The sequence below is a fragment of the Lygodium microphyllum genome, chromosome 4 (genome assembly GCF_053477565.2).
Source record: "Lygodium microphyllum isolate KBCC chromosome 4, Lygodium_microphyllum_v1.1.10, whole genome shotgun sequence".
NCBI lineage: Eukaryota > Viridiplantae > Streptophyta > Polypodiopsida > Schizaeales > Lygodiaceae > Lygodium > Lygodium microphyllum.
This window is the reverse complement of record NC_141138.1, coordinates 124,055,908-124,075,610: the sequence shown is the minus strand read 5'-3', so window position 1 is coordinate 124,075,610 and position 19,703 is coordinate 124,055,908. Positions and strand designations below refer to the sequence as shown.

Genomic DNA, 19,703 nt, shown 5'->3' with positions numbered 1-19,703 from the left:
TTCAGAGATGGCTTTCATTGGTTGAGAACCAGTCCGGGTATAGGCTCAAATGCCTAAGGACAGATAATGGGGGTGAGTGTCTCACGTGCTTTTGAGCAGTTATGTGATGAGAGGGGTATTAAGCATCAATTGACCCCCCTACACCCCCCCCAGAATGGTTTCCTGAGCGGATGAATAGAACCATCCAGGAGCGTGTACGCAGTATGCTTAGCCATGCATTCCTACCACAGAGCTTTTGGACTGAGGCAGTTAGTACAACTATGCATATCATAAACAGATCACCTTCTAGTGGTTTGGATTTCCAAGATGCAGAGGAGGTATGGACTGGAAAACCTCCCTCTTATGCGCAACTCCATGTCTTTGGATGTGAGGCATTTTGCCATGTGCTGAGGGACAAGAGAAGTAAGCTGGATCCTAAGAGTGTCAAATTATGGGGATGCAGGCGAGATGGGTTACCATCTCTGGGATCCGCAGGCACGGAAAGTCATCCGCAGTCATGATGTAGTCTTCCATAAAGACAAGATGCATAGGCAGCCTGAGAGAGTTGTTGAAATTCACATGGTCATATTTCAGGAGGAGCCGAGAGCTCCCACACAGCCAGTTCAGCCTACAACTGCAGTAGATGCTCATGGTCAGGGTGTTGAAAAGGTAGCTGGGTAGGCCAGTAGAGCCTGCCGTGAGATGGTTTGCTAGAAACAGACATCCACCCGATAGATTTTAGCCCTCGATGCATTATGTTTTGGTTACAGATGCAAGAGATCCTTTCACTTATGATGAGGCTATGCGTAGGGGTGATAGTCACTCCTGGGAGAGGGCTATGCAGTCTGAGATAGACTCCTTGCATAAGAATGACACTTGGGATTTGTTTTCCTTGCCTCATGGCAAGAAGGCTTTGCCATGCAAGTGGGTGTACAAGCTGAAAAGTACCCTTGCACACTCCAAGTCGGCATACAAGGCTAGATTGGTAGCAAAGGGTTTTAAGCAGGAGCATGGTGTGGACTTTAATGATGACTTTTCTCTTGTGGTTAAGATGACTACCCTGCGCTTAGTCTTGGCTTTGGTTGCTCAGCTTGACTTGGATTTATACCAGATGGATGTCAAGATGACTTTCTTACATGGGGACTTGCATGATGAGATTTATATGGAGCAACCTAAGGGCTTTGCAGAACTTGGCAGGGAGCACCTAGTGTGCAAATTGAAGAAAAGTCTTTATGGCTTGAAGCAGGCACGTAGGGAGTGGTATCATAAGTTTGATGCCTTTATGCATTCACAGGGCTATAGCAAGAGTGCTATGGATCCGTGTCTTTACACGAAGAAAGCCCGTGATGGTTCTTTATTGATTTTGGTACTCTATGTGGATGATGTGCTGATAGCAAGGAAAGCTCATGATGAGCTAGATGCTCTTAAGGCTTAGCTCAAGAAGAGCTTTGAGATGAAAGATCTGGGACAGGCCTCTCACATACTTGGTATGCGCATTAGACGCGACAGGCATCAGGGACTCATCTACTTGTCACAGATGGAGTACATTCATAAAGTCTTTGAGCGCTTCCGCATGCAGGACGTAAAGCCTATTGGCTATCCAATGCCTTCTTATGTGAATATATCACAAGCTGATTGTCCACAGACAGATGAGCAGAGGACCGAGATGGCCAAGATTCCCTATGCATCCGTAGTGGGCACTCTTATGTATGCCATGATAGCCACTCGTCTAGATATTGCCTTTGCAGTTGGTGTTGGGGCACACTATATGGCTACACTTGGCAAGAAGCATTGGGATGCCATGAAGGGTATCATGAGGTACCTGAAGGACACTGCAGATATGTGCATATGCTATGGCAGCCAGGATACAGGACTCGTGGGGTACACTGACTCTAATTATACAGGACATGCAAATAGTAGGAAATCTATTTCCGACTATGTATTCACTTATGCTGGAGGTGCTGTTTCTTGGATGTCCAGGGTGTAAAAATGCACGGTCCTTTCTACTACAGAGGCTGAGTATGTTGCAGCCACTAAGGATTGCAAGGAGGCCATTTGGTTGGGCCATTTGGTTGTTGACCTTGGTATTGATGCTATCCCTACATTGCATTCGGATTCTATGAGTGCTATTCAGTTAGCCAAGAATCCGGTCTTCCATACGAAGACGAAACACATTGAGGTGAGGTATCACTTCATATGTGGGGTCATTGAGGACAAGTCTATTGACCTTGTCAAGATCTCAATTGACCAGAATCCTGCAAATCTGCTCACGAAAAGCCTCTCTACAGAGCGCTTTGCCTTCCTCAGGAGGTTGATGGGCGTGGGATGAGATAACGTCTTTCCTCATCCTGTTGTACATGTGTACATGTTGTACTATCTTTTTCCTTTTTTTCTTTTCACTCCTCACTAGGGCAGATTCGCCTTTAACTAGGAGGTTGTTGGGTGTAAAGGCGCCTCGCCTAGCCGCCCATGTATTAGTACACTGACAGTCACTACCATTACACACTGTAGGTGGCGAGCACCCGTCACCGTCACTTTATTCTTTATTCTTTTAGTGACAGTTTGAATAAAGGAAGGCCCGGTCACACATTGTGACTGTTGGAGTTTCCATTTCTTGTCTCTCTCTTTCTTGCTCTTGCTCTCTTGCCATAGCTCTCGAGTGCAAGCTTCGATCCTTCTCACCTTTCAATTTTTCGGTACAATGTCTTGGATCATTGGAAGAATATACTGGAGGGGATCAAGGACTACATAGTAGCATCCTTGCATAAGGAGTTTCTGGTACCCGCCATAGCATATAGGTTTTCCACAGATTGGATGATGGAGTGCATGTGTACGTACATGTCACACAGACGATCAAACACATGCAAGGCACTTAAGAGTGGGACCTCAAAGCCCAAGTGGCTAGATGCAAATGGTTGGTGTCGACTCAGGGAGGAGACTACAATTCTCCATGGCGTTGGAGACAATAGCACGAGGCGGCGAGGGCATGATTGGAGGTAGGAGTGGTCCATCATCTTGGGAGTGGCAGCCACAGGACTTATCTGGAGGACTTTGTAAGTTTTTCTTTTATTCTGCTTGCTTATTTTTTTTCAATATGATCCCTTTTACTGATAATCATGTTTTCAACAGTTTATTTTATTTTCTTTGTAGCACTCCATTACAAACCGTGATCCCACCGGCCCACAGACTCAATATGCAGAGAGATACAGTCTCACTGCATTGATCGACCAATTGTATGGACATGGTGGCCCTATAAGTCACTCATCTTTCTTATCCGTAGTTACTAATTTTAATTAAAATGCATTATTGTATGGTGGATTGATGTATAGTTGTTTCTTTTTTTCAGAGTCCATTCGATGCTCCTTTGTGACGGGATGAGATTTCGGATGACGAGGATCTATAGCTCACGCTTGGATTCGTGGAGCATACATCCTCTTCTTTTTGCATCATGTGATTTATGTAGGCACTTTCTATGCACTATGTTATTATCATTCTTTGTATCTTGCCATGATTACACCGTTGCTTTCACTACAAGATATAGACCTTATACCGACGTTTAAAGCGACGAAAATACAAACAACAAAATTTTCCCCCATCGTCGCAAAAAGCGTCGTTATTGACGACGCCATAGAAACGTCAGTATATGCATCGCTATATGTGTCACATTTGCGACGCATATAGCGACGCAACCAGTAAATTTGCGACGCTCATAGCGAGGCCAATAGCGACGCGAGCAGTAAATTTGCGACACAAATAGCAACGGTAACAGGGAAAAAAAATTTAGTGGCAGGGCAGCAAGCTGCCCTGTCACATATAGCACTGTGTGCTGTATGAGAGCCATACAAAATAGTTTCTGCACTACTGCATACAAAGCGTTTGCAAACAAAAAGAATGTATACTGAAATCATAAAACTGATACATGAAATAAATACATGATCGCATAAAATGCGATTGGTACAATCATGAAAGGATATCACTAATACATAGAAAATGTCTACATAGATCAGGCGACTAAAAACTAAAGGTGTGTGAGCTCCAAGGATCCAAGGGCGAGCTAGAAATCCTCGTCCCTCGAAAGCTCGTCCCGCCGCAAAGGAGCATCGAATGGATTCTGCAGAAAAAGAAACAACATATCAATCCACCATACAATAATGCATTCAAATATCTCATGGCAACTACGGACAAGAAAGATGAGTGACTTACAGGGCCGCCGCGTCTATACAATCAATCGATCAATGCATTGAGACTGTGCCTCTCTGCATATCGAGTCTCAAGGCCTTGCGGATCGCGATTTGTAATGGAGTGCTGCAAAGAAAACAAAATGTAACTGTTAGAAACATGATTGTTAGTACAAAGAATATTTCAAAAAAACAAATAAGCAAAACAAAAGAGAAACTTACAAAGTCCTCCAAATATGTCATGTGGCCGCCACTCCCAAGATGATGCACCACTCCGGCCTCGAGTCGTGCCCTCGCCGCCTCCCACTGCTGACTCCAACGTCCTGGCGAATCTGTAGCCTCCTCCCTCAGTCGGTGCCAGTCGTTTGCATCTAACCACTCGGGCTTTGCAGCCCCACTCTTGATTGCCTTGCGTGCGTCGGATCGTCTATGTGACATGTATGCACGCATGCAATCCATCATCCAGCCCGTAGAGAATCTATCTACTGCGGCTGGCACCGGAAACTCCTCGTGCAAGGATGCTACTATGTAGTCCTTGCTCCCCTCCGGTATGTTCTTCCAATTATCCAGGACGTTGTGCCGAAAAACTTGTTGGCACAACTCGCTCATGCGAGCCATCACCCTCCTTCCCTCATCATTCATGATGATGGCTCCTGACCTACTATCAACTAGGTATCCATAACCCCTAGGAGTCTGCCTAAGATGGGTCCTCTCCCATCTCCGTCCACGCTCCTGGGCATATCCAGGAGACCCCTGTACATCCGATGTACTGATACGGGGGTACCCTCTCTCGGAGTGCCACTCAAAGGGGTGCCACCAAAAGGAGTGCCACCAAAAGACGTGCCACCTGCTGACGGCTGCGCAAAAGCCGGAGTAACTGGAGTAGATATCCCCACAGGTGTGACAAATCCTGGAGGTGACGCAGCTCCAGCTGAACGACGAGACGGAGACACCACGTCTGTGTCTCTACAACAGCACCCCCTGATCCCGATGCAGTTCCTCCCTCTGGCCCAAGTCGTGAGCGTCGAGATCATCTGCTCGAAGCTGAAGCATCTGATCACGTTGAAGCAAATCTAGCAGAGCGCCCTGACGAAAAACGAGATAGCTCTTGGTCTGCCATCTCTCTGAATCTCGGGAGCTGATCTGGAGACATGCGTGCCATCATGTCCTGAAACTCCTCATCACTCATCCCTCGACTCATCCTGAAAATGTCACCTGCACAGATAAAAAATGATGTTAGAATAATCAATTTAAACTATACAAAGCACAGTAATATAAATCATTTTTGAAAAATCCCTCTTAAAATGCATATCTTATGTACCTTTATGGAAGATCTAAAGAACGAATTGAGTAATACAATTCTTCAAGAATGAAGTATTCTATGGTCCCATGTTAATCTCCTGACACAAATCTGCATACACTGGAAGGTCGATAGACATGTCACCACAAAAGAACGAGTCTATCTCGTTCTCAAAAAATTCTTGGACTTCTGTATTTCCATCATTGTTAGCCGATGCGGGCTCCAAACTTGCGGTGGCCTCCACCCCTTGTAATATCATTGTTATAGCCGATGCGAGCTCGAATGTTGGCTAACCGCCGACCATCGCGCCTGCTCATATCTTGCACAGTGACCCCCTCCTCCCACAAAATCTTAAGCTCATCGACTAATGGACGAAGATACACGTCCATATTTTTTACTTTGTAGCGGCCCGGGACGAGCAAGCTAAGGATGAGATGTCCTTTCTTCGTAGAAAGCCATGGAGGGATGTTATAGTTGACAAGCACTATAGGCCACACACTGTAAGAAGTCGAGCGCAAACCGAATGGGTTCACACCATCCATGGCGAGACCGAGCTGAAGATTCCTTGGCTCTCGCGCAAAGCCTGGGAAGGTAGAGTCAATGTGGCTCCATGCGCGCGAATCCACTGATATTCGTTGAACTCCATCGGTGGACCTATTCTGCACATGCCACGTTGTCAAGCTTGTCATGCCAGACGTGCGAAACATATGGTTTATGCGGGGGATGAGCGGAAAGTGTCTGAGAACTTTTTGAGGGATGGTTTGCCCTTGCAAGTCCTGTCGATACCTGTGAGCACCACACTTTGGACATGTCTCCATAGTCTTATATTCATCTCGAAACAATATGCATTCGTTGATACATGCATGGATGTTATTGTAGTCCATGCCAAGCTTCCGTAAAACATGTCGTGCATCATCACGAGACTCAGACATGGTATTTGCAGGTGGTAATATATGATATTTCAATAACCTGAAAAAAATCATAAAACACCTTGAAAAAGCACAAATGTTTGCAATAATACTGTAAAAAAAAAATCAATGAAGCCTATGTGCAAGGTACCTGAATAACTCAGTCACACTCGTATCGCTTCAACCGTATTTTGCTTGCACACTTAAGAGTGCAAGCAATGTCTTCAACCGAGATACTCGGCACCCATCATATAATGGTATGGATGCTTCCTCTCTAAGCGGGTCAGATGTCTCAACATCCATGGGAATCAATGCATCAATCATTGCCTCCATCTCAGACTCCAAGATTGTAGGTAGGTTAGGAAGGTTGTCTGTCTCCTCTGGCATTGACGGTATAGATGGGCCTTGCGAGTGGTGGATTGGCTCCTGCAATCCATCCATCGTACGTCCACGAACTCTTCTAATTGGCCGCAAAGGGTGCACTCTCCCTTGGGTCGAGACATCACCCCCGTGGATAGAAAATTTGCCAAAAAGACCCAATCTTATTATGTATGGTTTTCAATTAGCTTGCGAGTATAATGCATGATTAATATTAACTTTAAATTACTGTTTGCTGAAAATCCGTAATCGCCTGATCAATGATCTCAGATTGAAACTCGCCAAATCGTCGTACGTGTTCTATAGACAATCGGCATTTTCGTCTAATTGCCAACTTGCATTGAGAGCAAGGACATGGGACACGCTGATTAAGATACGTCTCGCGGTCTTGAACAATAAGACCTTCATTTTCCATCTTATCTACATTACAACAAACGAGGCTTAAATGGATAGCTTTATGGCGATGTACGTCAAGTTGCAAGTTGACCATAAATCTTGCATTGTACATAGTAGTTGAGAGATTTTCCGATGTTATATCTCGGCCTTGTATCATGCTCAAGGATTTGTTTGTCCCGGTAGATAATTATTCGTTATTGTAAAAAACTGCACTAGAGGGCTTTGAGTATAAGTAATCCATTTTGAGCATCATTGAGGATCTCTTAGTCTAATAATAAATCAGTCTCAACAAAAAGCATCTTAGAAATGTGGTTTTTTTGTCCTAGGATCGCGTATTAAAATTAATACCATCTATGAAATTTATCAACTATAGTAATAAAATTTATTTCAATCAATTCTACTCATAGTCATAAGACCTGAGAGAAAATATCCTATACTCAATTTAAGGGATTCTTCTTCTATAACAATACTTTTGGGTTCATTTTGATGAAGTACCGTAATGACCATTAGCTAGGGTATCATTTTCTTTTAGTCCTTCCGTTGACTAGTTGGCATGATTTCTAATTTGTTATGCCTATAAAGTTAATACAAAAACAATGAATTATGCATATCACAATTAGATCCCCTACTTGGACATTATGAAGGACATGACCAATTTTAAGCCATCTTAAAGAGTCACCAATGTACGTGGCCCATGGCAAAGCACATTGCATACCATTATCGATAAGTCTATTATCTTAAATTTCCTTCCCCTCCCTCTCCCTCTCTTTCTCTCCCTCTCTCTCCCTCTTTCTCTCTTTCTCTCTTTCTCTCTCATTTCCTCTCCTAAACAAGCAAAAAAGAAAGTGATTCAAACATTAAACAAGCAAGAGGGAGAGTGAGAGAGAGAATGCCCTCTCTCTCTCTCTCACCCTCTCCCTCTCCCTTTCTTTCTCTTTCTCTCCCTCTCTCATTTCCTTCCCCTCCCTCTCCCTCTCCCTCTCTTTCTCTCCCTCTCTATCTCTCTTTCTCTCTTATTTCCTAAACAAGCAAAAAATAAAGTGATTTAAACATTAAACAAGCAAAAGGGAGAGGGAGAGAGACAATGTACTCTCCCTCTCTTTCTCTTTCTCTCCCTCTCTCATTTCCTTCCCCTTCCTCTCCCTCTCCCTCTCTTTCTCTCTCATTTCCTCTCCTAAACAAGTAAAAAATAAAGTGATTTAAAGATTAAACAAGCAAAAGGGAGAGGGAGAGAGAGAATGTACTCTCCCTCCCTCTCCCTCTCTTTCTCTTTCTCTCCCTCTCTCATTTCCTCCCCCTCCCTCTCCCTCTCCCTCTCCCTCTCTTTCTCTCTTACTCTCTCGTTTCCTCTCCTAAACAAGCAAAAAAGAAAGTGATTTAAACATTAAACAAGCAAAAGGGAGAGGAAGAGAGAGAATGCACTCTCCCTCTCTTTCTCTCCCTCTCCCTCTTTTTCTCTTTCTCTCCCTCTTTCTCTCCCTCTCTCATTTCCTTCCCCTCCCTCTCCCTCTTCCTCTCTTTCTCTCCCTCTCTATCTCTCTTTCTCTCTCATTTCCTAAACAAGCAAAAAATAAAGTGATTTAAACATTAAACAAGCAAAAGGGAGAGGGAGAGAGACAATGCACTCTCCCTCTCTTTCTCTTTCTCTCCCTCTCTCATTTCCTTCCCCTCCCTCTCTTTCTCTCCCTCTCTTTCTCTCTCATTTCCTCTCCTAAACAAGCAAAAATGAAAGTGATTTAAACATTAAACAAGCAAAAGGGAGAGGGAGAGAGAGAATGCACTCTCCCTCCCTCTCCCTCTCTTTCTCTCCCTCTCTCATTTCCTCCCCCTTCCTCTCCCTCTCCCTCTCTTTCTCTTTCTGTTTCTCTTTCTCTTTCTCTTTCTCTTTCTCTTTCTCCCTCTCCCTCTCCCTCTCCCTCTCTTTCTCTCTTACTCTCTCGTTTCCTCTCCTAAACAAGCAAAAAAGAAAGTGATTTAGACATTAAACAAGCAAAAGGGAGAGGGAGAGAGAGAATGCACTCTCCCTCTCTTTCTCTTTCTCTCCCTCTCCCTCTCTTTCTCTTTCTCTTTCTCTCCCTCTCTCTCCCTCTCCCTCTCTTTCTCTTTCATTTCCTCTCCTAAAGAAGCAAAAGAGAGTGATTTAAACCTTGAACAAGCAAAAGAAAGAGAGAGGGAGACTCACCGATGAGATATGGCGAGCGTGGGGCGGCTTCTCTTTGCAATGAAGGCTCCTCCTCTCCTTCGCGAACAACGGCGGTGGCGGCAGTGGCGGCAGCAAGTCTTCTTCCTCTCTTTCTCTCACGACGGTCGCTCTCTCCCTCGCTCTCGCTCTCAAAACTCTCAATGGAGCAAACAAGAAATGAAAATCACGCTCGGTTTCGGCCGCGTTTTTTCCCTGCGGCCCGTCCCTATTTGCGTCGCAAATGCGACGCAAATAGCGGTCCGACGCTAAATAGTGACGCTATTAGCAACGCCAATAGCGACGCCGCTATTCGTCGTCGCTAATCGGCGTTGCTACTAGCCCAAATCCTTGTAGTATTTCATTACGCAATCTTGTATTTATTCTATGTATGATCAGTCTTATGGATTCAAGTATAGTTTGCCTTCATTTTGACGAGCATTGTACACTTTATTGTAACTCCTTTTGTATGGCCCAAATAAAGCACATAGTGCTATTTGCTACCTTGCCACAAAAAAAAAATCCATGTAACTATCACTATACGATAATAGTGATAGTTCTATGGCATCACTAATATCGACATTTTTTGTGACAACGGGGGTAAATTTTTTTATGAATATTTTTGTTGCTTCAAATATCAGTATGAGGCTTGTATCTTATAGTGGTTGCTTTCTTGCTGGAGAGTCATGAACAGAGGGAAGGTTTTCTTGGACGACCTCAAGCATGAATGAATAGCCAAAGCTGATACAAGCTAAAAATCATCCACACAGAGTCGCATCCAAATGGAATGCGTCGATTCTCAGTTTCTGCAAGAGTTGCCGTATTGGACTCACTTACAGATCAACCAATTGTTGGATCCCATGCATATTTAAAAAATGTGGATAGCTTACTATGGGGCCACATCATAGGAAAGAGAGACACTGCACGGACATGAATGGATTTGAAGGAGGTAGGCAAGATAGAGGCGCTTTGACCATAGTTGAGTGCTGATGGTTGCTTGCAACTACCTTGTGCTCCTTGGGTTTTGTCCACTAAATAAGAGTGCTTTGTGAAGTAAATTATCAGGTATACGACAAGTACTGTGCGTTCTCTCAGATCTACGTTTTCTAAAGACGACCAATTATCAGGGCCTGAAATCCCATGATTGGCATAAGATATGTCAAGTTTGTACTACGAATGGATTGTAAGTGGCCTGCATATTTTACTATTTGGAGTGTATTCATTTTTTGTAATGCTTCTTCATTTGTGATAATTTGTACTACTGATCGTGATCAAAGGATGCCTCACTCCAGAAATATGTGGAGCAATTTACATGTTGTCAAATTTAGTGCAAATGGATCTCACACAAGGAGATCAAGACATCCTCTATTGAATCTGCAAGGAGACCATCTGTCTCTTTGAGAAGTATCTTCCCATTAGCATGCTCACGATAGAAACCCACCTCGTGGTGCATCTTGTAGATGAAGTGAAGATTACGGGACATGTCTATATGCGATGGATATACCAAATCTTCACACATATGCCTCTAGATTAGATGACTCGATTCAGAGATATTGTGAACCAAGAGCTGTCTTGCACACCATCAGACTGTTCCATTAGTTCTACTTCATTATGCTCTAATGCTTCGGTTTTCAATAGATGAGTTTGATGCTCTAGACTTGGGCCAGACGACAGAGGGAGTGGTTATGGAGGATGCAACAGAGATATGGATGCAGTGAGCCCACAGTCACCTTGAGATACATGAGATGAGCGAGGAGGATCTGTAGGAGATCTTCACACATATGTCTCCAGATTGGATGGCTTGATTCAGAGATATGGCAGACCAAGAATTGACTCGGACAACATCATGCCATTCCATTAGATCTACTTCGATACGCTTTGATACTTCAGTTTCCAGTAGACGAGGTCAATGCTCCAGACTTGGGTTGGATGAAGGTAGTGGTTCTAGGGGATGCTGTGGAGACGTGGATGCGGTGAGCCCACAGTCAGCTTGCGATACATGTGCTATTCCTCACTCTCGTGCAGGTTGCAGAGAGGGTGGCTTAGGTGGTTGTTATGGAGGTACCAATGCAGTGTCTCCGTCTCGTCGTTCTACTGAAGCTGCATCACCTGTAGGATTTGTCACACATGTGGGGATGTCTACTTCAGTCACGCCAGCTTTTACTCAGTCATCCACAAGTGGCATCCCTATGGATGCTACTCCAAGAGATACCATCCCTGTGGGTACACTAGATGTATAAGGGTCTCTTGGATATGCCTAAGAGCGTGGTTACAGGTGGGAGAGAACACATCTTGGACATACCATAGAGAGGTATGGATACCTTGTAGATGATAGGGCAAGAGTCATCATCATGAATAATGAGGGGAGGAGGATGATGGCTCGTATGAGAGTTGTGCCAACAATTTTTTCGACACATCTTGGATCATTGGAAGAATATACCGAAGGGAAGCAAGGACTACATAGTAGCATCCTTGCATGAGGAGTTTCCGGTACTGACCGGAGTAGATAGGTTTTTCATAAGCTAGATGATGGAGTGCATGTATGCGTACATGTCACAAACAATCGGACGCACGTAAGGCACTTAAGAGTGGGGTCTCAAAGCCTGAGTGGCTAGACTCAGATGACTGGCGCCTACTTAGTTAGGGAGGAGGCTACATATCTCTAGGGTATTGGTGGAGATAGCAGCGCAAGGCAGCGAGGGCACGACTGGAGGTAGGAGTGGTCCATCATCTTGGGAGTGGCGGCCAGAGGACTTCTTTGGAGGACTTTGTAAGTTTTTCTTTTGTTCTTCTTGCTTTTTTTTTGCAAAAATACTTATACTGACAATCGTGTTTCTAACAGTTGTATTTTATTTTCTTTGCAGCACTCCATTACAAACCGTGATTCCACCGGCCTAGAGACTCGATATGTAGAGAGACACGGTCTCACTGCATTTATCGATAGATTGTACACATGTGGTGGCCTAGGACGTCACTCATCTAATTTCTTGTCCACAGTTGCTAATTTAAATTAAAATGCATAATTGTATGGTGGATTGATGTGTAGTTGTTTCTTTTTTGGCAGAGTTTGTTTGATGCTCCTTTGTGATGGGACGAAATTTTGGATGGCGAGAATCTATAGCTCTCGCATGGATCCCTAAAGCGCACATCCTCTTCTTTTTTTGTCCTATGATTTATGTAGGCATTCTCTATGCACTATGTTATTATCATCATTTTTATCTTACCATGATTCCATAAGTGCTTTCAATAAGTGATCTTGTATTTATTTTATATATCAGTCTTGTGGATTCAAGTATACTTTGCCTTCATTTTGATGACCATTGTACACTTCACTGTAACCATTTTGTATGGCCCAAATATAGCATATACTGCTCAAGTTGCCTTGCCACAAATTTTTTTCTCTGTAATCGTCGCTATTAGCGTCAAAAATTTACTGCACGTGTCGCTATTATCGTCACGGTTTGCGTTGCAAAGCATTGTTATTGGCATCATTGTTTGTGTCATAAATATCAACATCGATAGTGACAGTTCTATGGCGTTGCTAATATCAACGTGTTTAACGATGACAGGGGCAAATTTTTTGGTTAACATTTTCATCAATTTGAACGTCGATATGAGGCTTGTATCTTGTAGTGATAGTAAGAGTCACTCAAAAGTGATGACCATCTTGAGTGGAGTAGGTTGGACAAGGTAAATACCATCTTGAGTCATTTTCCAAAATCAATGGAGGTGAACTTCACCTCGATCAAGGTGATATAATCAATCAAGGTAGTAAGCGGCTTGAGTAGAAGTGTCTGTCAAGGTGAAAGATCACCTTGAGTGCAAGAATTGCAATATTTAGTCAACTGGTGTGATGCAGTAGATGTGATTTAGTAGAGGTGATCAATCTCAATGAAGGTAAAGAGTCAATCAAGATAATGGATTAGACATGTTGAAACTCAAAATTAATCAACATTAAATTTGTTAGTATCTAGACTTATTTATTTTTCCCCAAAAGACTCCTCTTTAGATGGTAAAGACTAGGTATGTGTCCCCAAGAGAAGTTTTATGTAGTCTATATCACTAAAACCCCATATTTAGCAAGCTTTTGGCTCTCAAATCATGCAATGGAGGTGCTGCATTTCACCTTTCATTTTTTACCAAAAGATCCGACAAGATTTCTTAACACAGTTCATAGATAATGTTTCTCACACATACTTCCCAATGTGAATTTACACCTCATAAATCACTTAGCCTTGAAAGCTTCTAGTTGAGGTGAGAGTTTACTACCAATGAAGGGAATGGTGTATACTCTTGGAATTGAGCTAGAAACAATGTTTCGCCTACATCAACAATGGTGTATATTTTAGACTCTTTGAATGCAAACAATGATGCCAAGCACTACTAAATACAAGAAATATGTAACAATAGTCATGTTGAGTATATACAAATGCATTTCCAAGTATATAGTCTCTTCCAACTATGCTGCTACTCACACCATTATTTTCCCTTGTTATCTAGAATTTGGACAAGGCAAACTCTAATTACTTCAACAACTTCCCTTCTATTGTGATTTAAGGTTATCTCTTACATAGAAGGCTCATATTCTAGCTTCGAACTGTTGTCTCTCAACTCCTCCCCATGAAAGAAAGAGTTAAGAAAGTACAAGATTGTAGATTTGATCTAAAATCAATCCACTTCTCTCCAATGATTTCATTTGAGATTGCACCCTTGTTGCAGAGCTGCTTGGTGCATTAATGGAGACAATATGAACTTTTAGGCCTTCAAGGCAATTAACCTTGGTACCATAGAGTGGTCACTCTTTCCACATGAAGACAAGCTAAAAGTCAATGTTGATTTAGTGATAAGGTCCCTTGCACTTTGCATCATGTCATAGAAAGCCACATTGTTTACAAAGTATTTGTGTCATAGCTTTTGCTCACACTACTCTTGCAAGGCCATGAGATCTTACTCATAGTTCTACATGAGCTTAATTCTAGGATAGACATTTCTTTTTATCTAGCGCTCATCTCTCGTGTTTGAAGAGATTATTATAATGTTCCTCCAGGGATTTTCCATGCTATTAGGGCCTTATTTCTTTATACGCATCATGCTCAAGGCCACAAAGAAGATTCTTTCTGCCAATGATATCACAATCCACAAGAATATTTTGTTTCATGCAAGATTTGCTCATCACAAAAGACATTTTTTTAAAACTAGTAAAATTAAACGCAAGATCCCAAAGCAATCAGCTTGGATCTTCAAAATCAATAAAAATATAATACTTGAAAATTTCACTAGTACTTTTAAGCCTATTTAAGGGCATAACAAAATTTTAACCTGACTTTTGAAATTCCAGCCGGTATAAATATTCTAATGTACCGTCTTTTGGTGAACTGAATTTGTGAGCATTGACCATAGACACATCCAAGCATGCCGTGTTTTTGGTAGCACTGAATTTGTAAGCTTTGACCATAGACACACCCAAGCATTTGCATTGGACCGGCATGACGTGTCATTTCCCGAAAAATTAAGATAAGAATTATCTTGTTAATCATTCAGACCCCAAAAACCAACTTTTGCCGTTTAGAGTATTGCAGTAGACTGTGGGTGGTTTGTGCCTCTCTCACGTGAGGGTTGCGCTAATTAGGGGAGACGACTTCCGCAAAGAGGAAACTATTTTGCACAGCAGCGGATAATGGCGCCAGTGTTGACGGAATTCAGGGCTAATGCTACGCCCGACGGCGCCAATGTGAAGAGAATTTATTAAGGACGGTAGGGGGTCGATGAGGGCCAGTCTAGCCAATTCTACTAGTATTAGCATCTCCATACGTGCACAGTCCGGTGTTCTTTACTTTTCTCTCTTTGACATTTAATGTACGCTGGTTAGTTTACGAGAGAGAGAGAGAGATAGAGAGAGAGAGAGAGAGAGCTAGAGTTTGGGATACCTTACAGGTAATCAGCTGTCCCATCATTTTGGTTGGAGATTTCAACATGGTGGAAACCTCCAAAGATAGATATTTGGAAAAAGGACATAGCATTTCACGTAAGGAAAAAGATAAATGGTTAATCACTAAAGCATTTCATGATCTTACTGATGTCAGTGAGGATTTGGGGTTCACTTGGGAAAATAATCAAAGTGATTGTCACCTAAGAAAGGCTAGGCTTGATAGGTTTTATGTTTCAGCAGGGCTGCTGGCCTTATATGTCAATTGTAGGTCCAAAGTCCTAGATAATATTGTGTTGTTAGACCATAAACTCATTCAACTTGTCCTTTCAAATTCTGGGCATACCATTAAGGCTGGGTGGTTTCATATAGACCCTAGGCTTTTCAAGAACCAGAATGCAAGAGACACTCTTTGCATGATATGGTCTCTATCCTTTCAACAAGAATGGTCACCTCCCCAAGCCTGGACTAGAGCCATTAGAGACACCCAACAATCCCTTAAAGAGGTTAAGCTACAGCAAGTTAAAAGTACAAGGATTAGTAGAGCAAGAAAATATGTTGAATGTCAAACACTTGAAATAAGGGTAGACCAAGGGGAATCATACCTTCAGCCTCAGTTGCTAAGGGTTAAACATGAACTGAGGCTAGTAGAAGAGAAACAGGCCTCTAGTATTCAACTCTTTATGAGATGTTGGTGGGCTCGAAAGGCTGACGGACCCACCAAAGAAATGTTTCAGATCCTTAAAAAGAAAAAAGGCAAAGACACAATCCCCCTATTTACAAGAGAGGATGGAACTTATGCCCAGAACAATGGGGAGAACCTCCTTATTGCCAAGGAGTTCTTCTCCAAAATGTTTAGTACTCCTAGGGAGGGCAGTTTGGATGACACTATAGCTAAAGCCAAGATAGCAAGGGTAAGGAAGAAGGTAGTACCTTCTAGTTTAGCTAGCATCCTAGAGGGGGACATCACAAAAATTGAACTAAAAGACACCATAGATTCTTTAGCAAATGGAAAGAGCCGAGGGCTTGATGGTCTACCCAATGAATTCTTTAAAGAATTCAAAGACATCCTCATTCATCCTTTACTAAAAGTCTGGAGAGAGTCTCTCAAGTATGGGGCTTTGCCACATATGATAAATGGAGTAGTAAAACTAATACATAAAAGAGATGAGAAGGAAAGCCTAACTAATTAGGGACCCATTACTTGCTTGACCTCAGCTTATAAAGTATTTGCAAAAACTCTAGCTACAAGATTATCAAACCATCTAGATCAGTGGATCAAAGGAACAAAAAGGTCTTATAAAAGGAAGATTCATACTTGATGCTATCATTGCCCTTTGGGAAGGCATTGAGCATGCTCAGAAAGAAAACCAGGATTTTGTCTTCTTCAAAATTGATTTTGATAAGGCATATGACAGGTTAGAATGGGATTTAATACTACAGTCTCTTCAAGATATGGGACTTGGTAAGACGTTTATTAAATTTGTTAGCACTGTGTTTGGCAATGCATCCACAAGGATTCCAGTCAATGGACAAATGACAGACTCTTTTCCTCTTAGAAGATCCATTAGGCAAGGTTGCCCCCTGGCTCCACTCCTGTTTGCCATTGCTGCAGACTCTCTAGGGTGGTTAATACAAAATGGAGTTGATAAAGGGAATATTCAAGGAATCAAACTTCCAAATAAAAAAGATATGGTACTTAATCAGTTTACTGATGATACAAACAGCACGATCAACAATGATCTTGCTTCCCTTGTTGCATTTTGGCAATGCCTACAAATTTTATGTAGAGCTTCAAGGTCAGTCATAAATCCTCAAAAGACAAGAATTAAAACCCTGATAAGTCCCTCTCCCAGGTCGCTAATAGAAGCTGGTTGCAAAGAAATAGAATCTGGTAAAGTTTTCAGGTTGCTAGGTATTCCTATGGGCTTTGATGTGACTATGAAGCAAAGGTGCGATTGGGTGATAGATAAGATAAGCAAAAAATTTGAGAAATGGAAGGGCTGTCAACTCAATAAGGCAGGAAGAGTGCTTATGGTGAAACACATTCTTATCCCTTCAACAATATATTTTCTTGCATGCTGGAAACCCTCAAAGACAGCGATGAAACAACTTGAGAGGTTGGGTAGAAATTTCTTATGGAGTGGGGATGGGGATAAATTCAAGGTACCTAAAGTGTCTTGGAAGATATGTACAACACCCAAAAAGTTGGGAGGGTTAGGTTTTCCTAATCTTCATAGCCTAGCTGAAAAGCTAGCAGCTAAGTGGATTGCAAGAAGCCTGAACAGAGAGGAGGAAGATTGGATAAACCTTTTGCATGCTGCAACCAAACCTTTCCAAGTGTCAATATGCTCCAAGTGGAAGGGACTTGATCCTCTAACAGTAGCAATAAGCCCTGTTAATATAAAAACCAAAAATTGTTCTCAACTAGCCAAAGGAATTCAGGAAGCCTGGTTCAAATACAAGGGTCTCCTTAGGCCTTCTTCCCAAATCAATCTCATACTCCCTTGGAGCTCCAGAGATTCTATCTGGTTCAGCTTCTTTTATGGAGCAATAGAAGACCAAGAGGCCAATCTAGCCTACAAACTATATAAAAAGGGGATTAAAATTTGGGGTGACATATGGGACTATAAAGACAAAAACTGGATTCAAAAGGAAAATATGGGTGAACCGTTTAACCTCAAACAACATGAAATTGATTTTTTAAGGGGTAGGAAAATGTTATGGGACCAACATAGAGCAAAAGGAATAAATCTCAACCAACAATTCAACTATAGAGGGGTGTGTTTGCAAGGAGATAAGTCACTGCTTCCACTGCCTGATCTTAAGATAAACAATGCTCAACTGTACTACAAACTTAATGCTAGATGGCATATTAATTGGAATATAGATCAATGGAACTACAGATTCAACAACCTGTGGTCTGCCTCTATTCAGCCTAAAATTTCTTGTCTGATGTGGTTGATCATGGTGAAAGACCTCTGGACCAATGAGAGGGCTCTGAAAGTTGGCATAGGAAATGGAATATGCCAAAGGTGTGGTATCCAGGTAGAATCTATCCCTCATTTGTTTCTTAATTGCTCTCAGAATACTAACATGTTTCGTTTACTGCAGGTTTTAATCTTGAAGTGGCACCCCACTAAGATCACTTGGAAAGAATTATTGTTTAGGGAAATTTGTGGTTTACCCCCCCCCCCTCCCCCCGGGTCTGGAACTGGCTGAGAAGCCTCTATTTATGGAACATATGGATATGCAGGAATAAAATGGTATTTGAAAAGCAATTTGCTGATCCTCTCCGGGGTTTTAAGTCTAATTTGTTTTTTGCATAATGAAAATGATGCAAAGAAGATCATTCAACAATGTGAAGACATCAAGAAAGAAGATCAGGAGATGGAGGTGGCAGCCATGCTTGCAAAAATTAAAAAAAAGGCTGCAGAGTAGAATCATAAAGATTGAAGAGAAGACACCTTCTCTAGGGATTGCAGTAATAGAACTAAGTTTAGGAAAATAGAAGAAAAGCTCATGCTTTTTTGAACTTGTTCAATGATAAAGATATGGTCTTTTTTGATCCAAGTTGCTCCCCTGTAATGGAACCTGAACTACTACATATCTTGTAAATGTTCCTTTTAATATATACTTAAAGCTTCCTAAAAAAACAAAAAAAAAAAGAGTGAGAGAGAGAAGCCCATAGGACAAGAGCGTGCGCTGATGAAACATGGCAATTTTATTGATAAAGTACACACACCTAGCTAGTCCACATCTTGCATCACAAGTAGAAGGTGGCGCCAGCTCTATGTTCTCTCTCTCTCTGCAGCTTGAAGTAGTACAGCAGCAGCTCCTTCCTTTAAAAGAGAACAAGCGCAGGGTGGACCCTGGGGTTGCCATAGGTGAGTAATTTTAAAGAAGACGCACGACAATACTCAGCATACGTGCACAGTGATCATTGGGACGCGTGCAGGTAAAGGGATCCATATACCTCATCATGAGAGATGCCTGATCAAGGGTGGCCGCCGCCGCCGCGGTTGTATCCGCCGCGACCTTGTTCGTATCCGTGGTATCCGCCTCCGCCACCGTGGTAGCCGCCCCCATTATGATACCCACCACCTAGTTCACGCAAAAAACCATTCTATGCTTCGTCAGAAATAATAAGGTACTAAAGCTCGGGAGTCGGGTTTTCATTAACGTTTAGAAGATCCTACCTCCTCCATGATACCCACCACCACCATGGTAGTACTTAGCATCGGTCGCTTCAGCAGTCGACTCTCCCATAAGCTTGCGGCTACCCTGAAGCTCAGCTCCTTCGCCACCCTGCGACTGCAGCATTATCATGAAGGTTGCCACATTGCACATCAAAACCGTTAGCACAAGCACACTGAATAGCTTCCCCATTTTGCTCTCTCTCTCTCTCTCTCTCTCTCTCTCTCTCTCTCTCTCTCTCTCTCTAGCTCTGTGCCTTAGA

The 19,703-nt window shown here is 42.5% G+C and overlaps 1 protein-coding gene across 4 annotated transcripts; it reads right to left on the bottom strand.

The window, feature by feature from the left end:
* Positions 1-3,932: 3,932 nt before the first annotated feature.
* LOC148037574 (uncharacterized) lies at positions 3,933-19,693 on the bottom strand. 4 transcript variants are annotated; one of them, XR_015690665.1, is made up of 8 exons: positions 19,444-19,581; positions 19,221-19,348; positions 18,990-19,116; positions 6,517-7,163; positions 5,479-6,426; positions 4,380-5,372; positions 4,183-4,284; positions 3,933-4,090 (listed from the first exon to the last, which is right to left on the bottom strand). XR_015690665.1 is itself a non-coding variant. In XM_087676527.1 (6 exons), exons 4-5 carry the CDS (start codon positions 4,797-4,799, stop codon positions 4,204-4,206), a joined length of 501 nt encoding a protein of 166 aa, XP_087532653.1. In that variant the 5' UTR covers positions 4,800-5,372; positions 18,990-19,116; positions 19,221-19,348; positions 19,444-19,581; the 3' UTR covers positions 3,933-4,090; positions 4,183-4,203. The 4 variants fall into 4 exon arrangements, 3 of the variants coding, with proteins under 3 accessions (XP_087532653.1, XP_087532654.1, XP_087532655.1); XM_087676527.1 differs by lacking the exons at positions 5,479-6,426; positions 6,517-7,163; XM_087676528.1 differs by lacking the exons at positions 3,933-4,090; positions 4,183-4,284; positions 4,380-5,372; positions 5,479-6,426; positions 6,517-7,163 and having other exon boundaries at positions 18,951-19,116; positions 19,444-19,693.
* Positions 19,694-19,703: the final 10 nt, after the last annotated feature.

Bases quoted from the DNA above. Each gene is read 5' to 3' on its own strand.
- LOC148037574 (XM_087676527.1), bottom strand. From the start codon at position 4,799: ATGAATGATGAGGGAAGGAGGGTGATGGCTCGCATGAGCGAGTTGTGC. The intron at 4,285-4,379 runs GTAAGTTTCTCT...TTTTCTTTGCAG, and splicing joins TGACATATTTGGAGGACTTT to CACTCCATTACAAATCGCGA.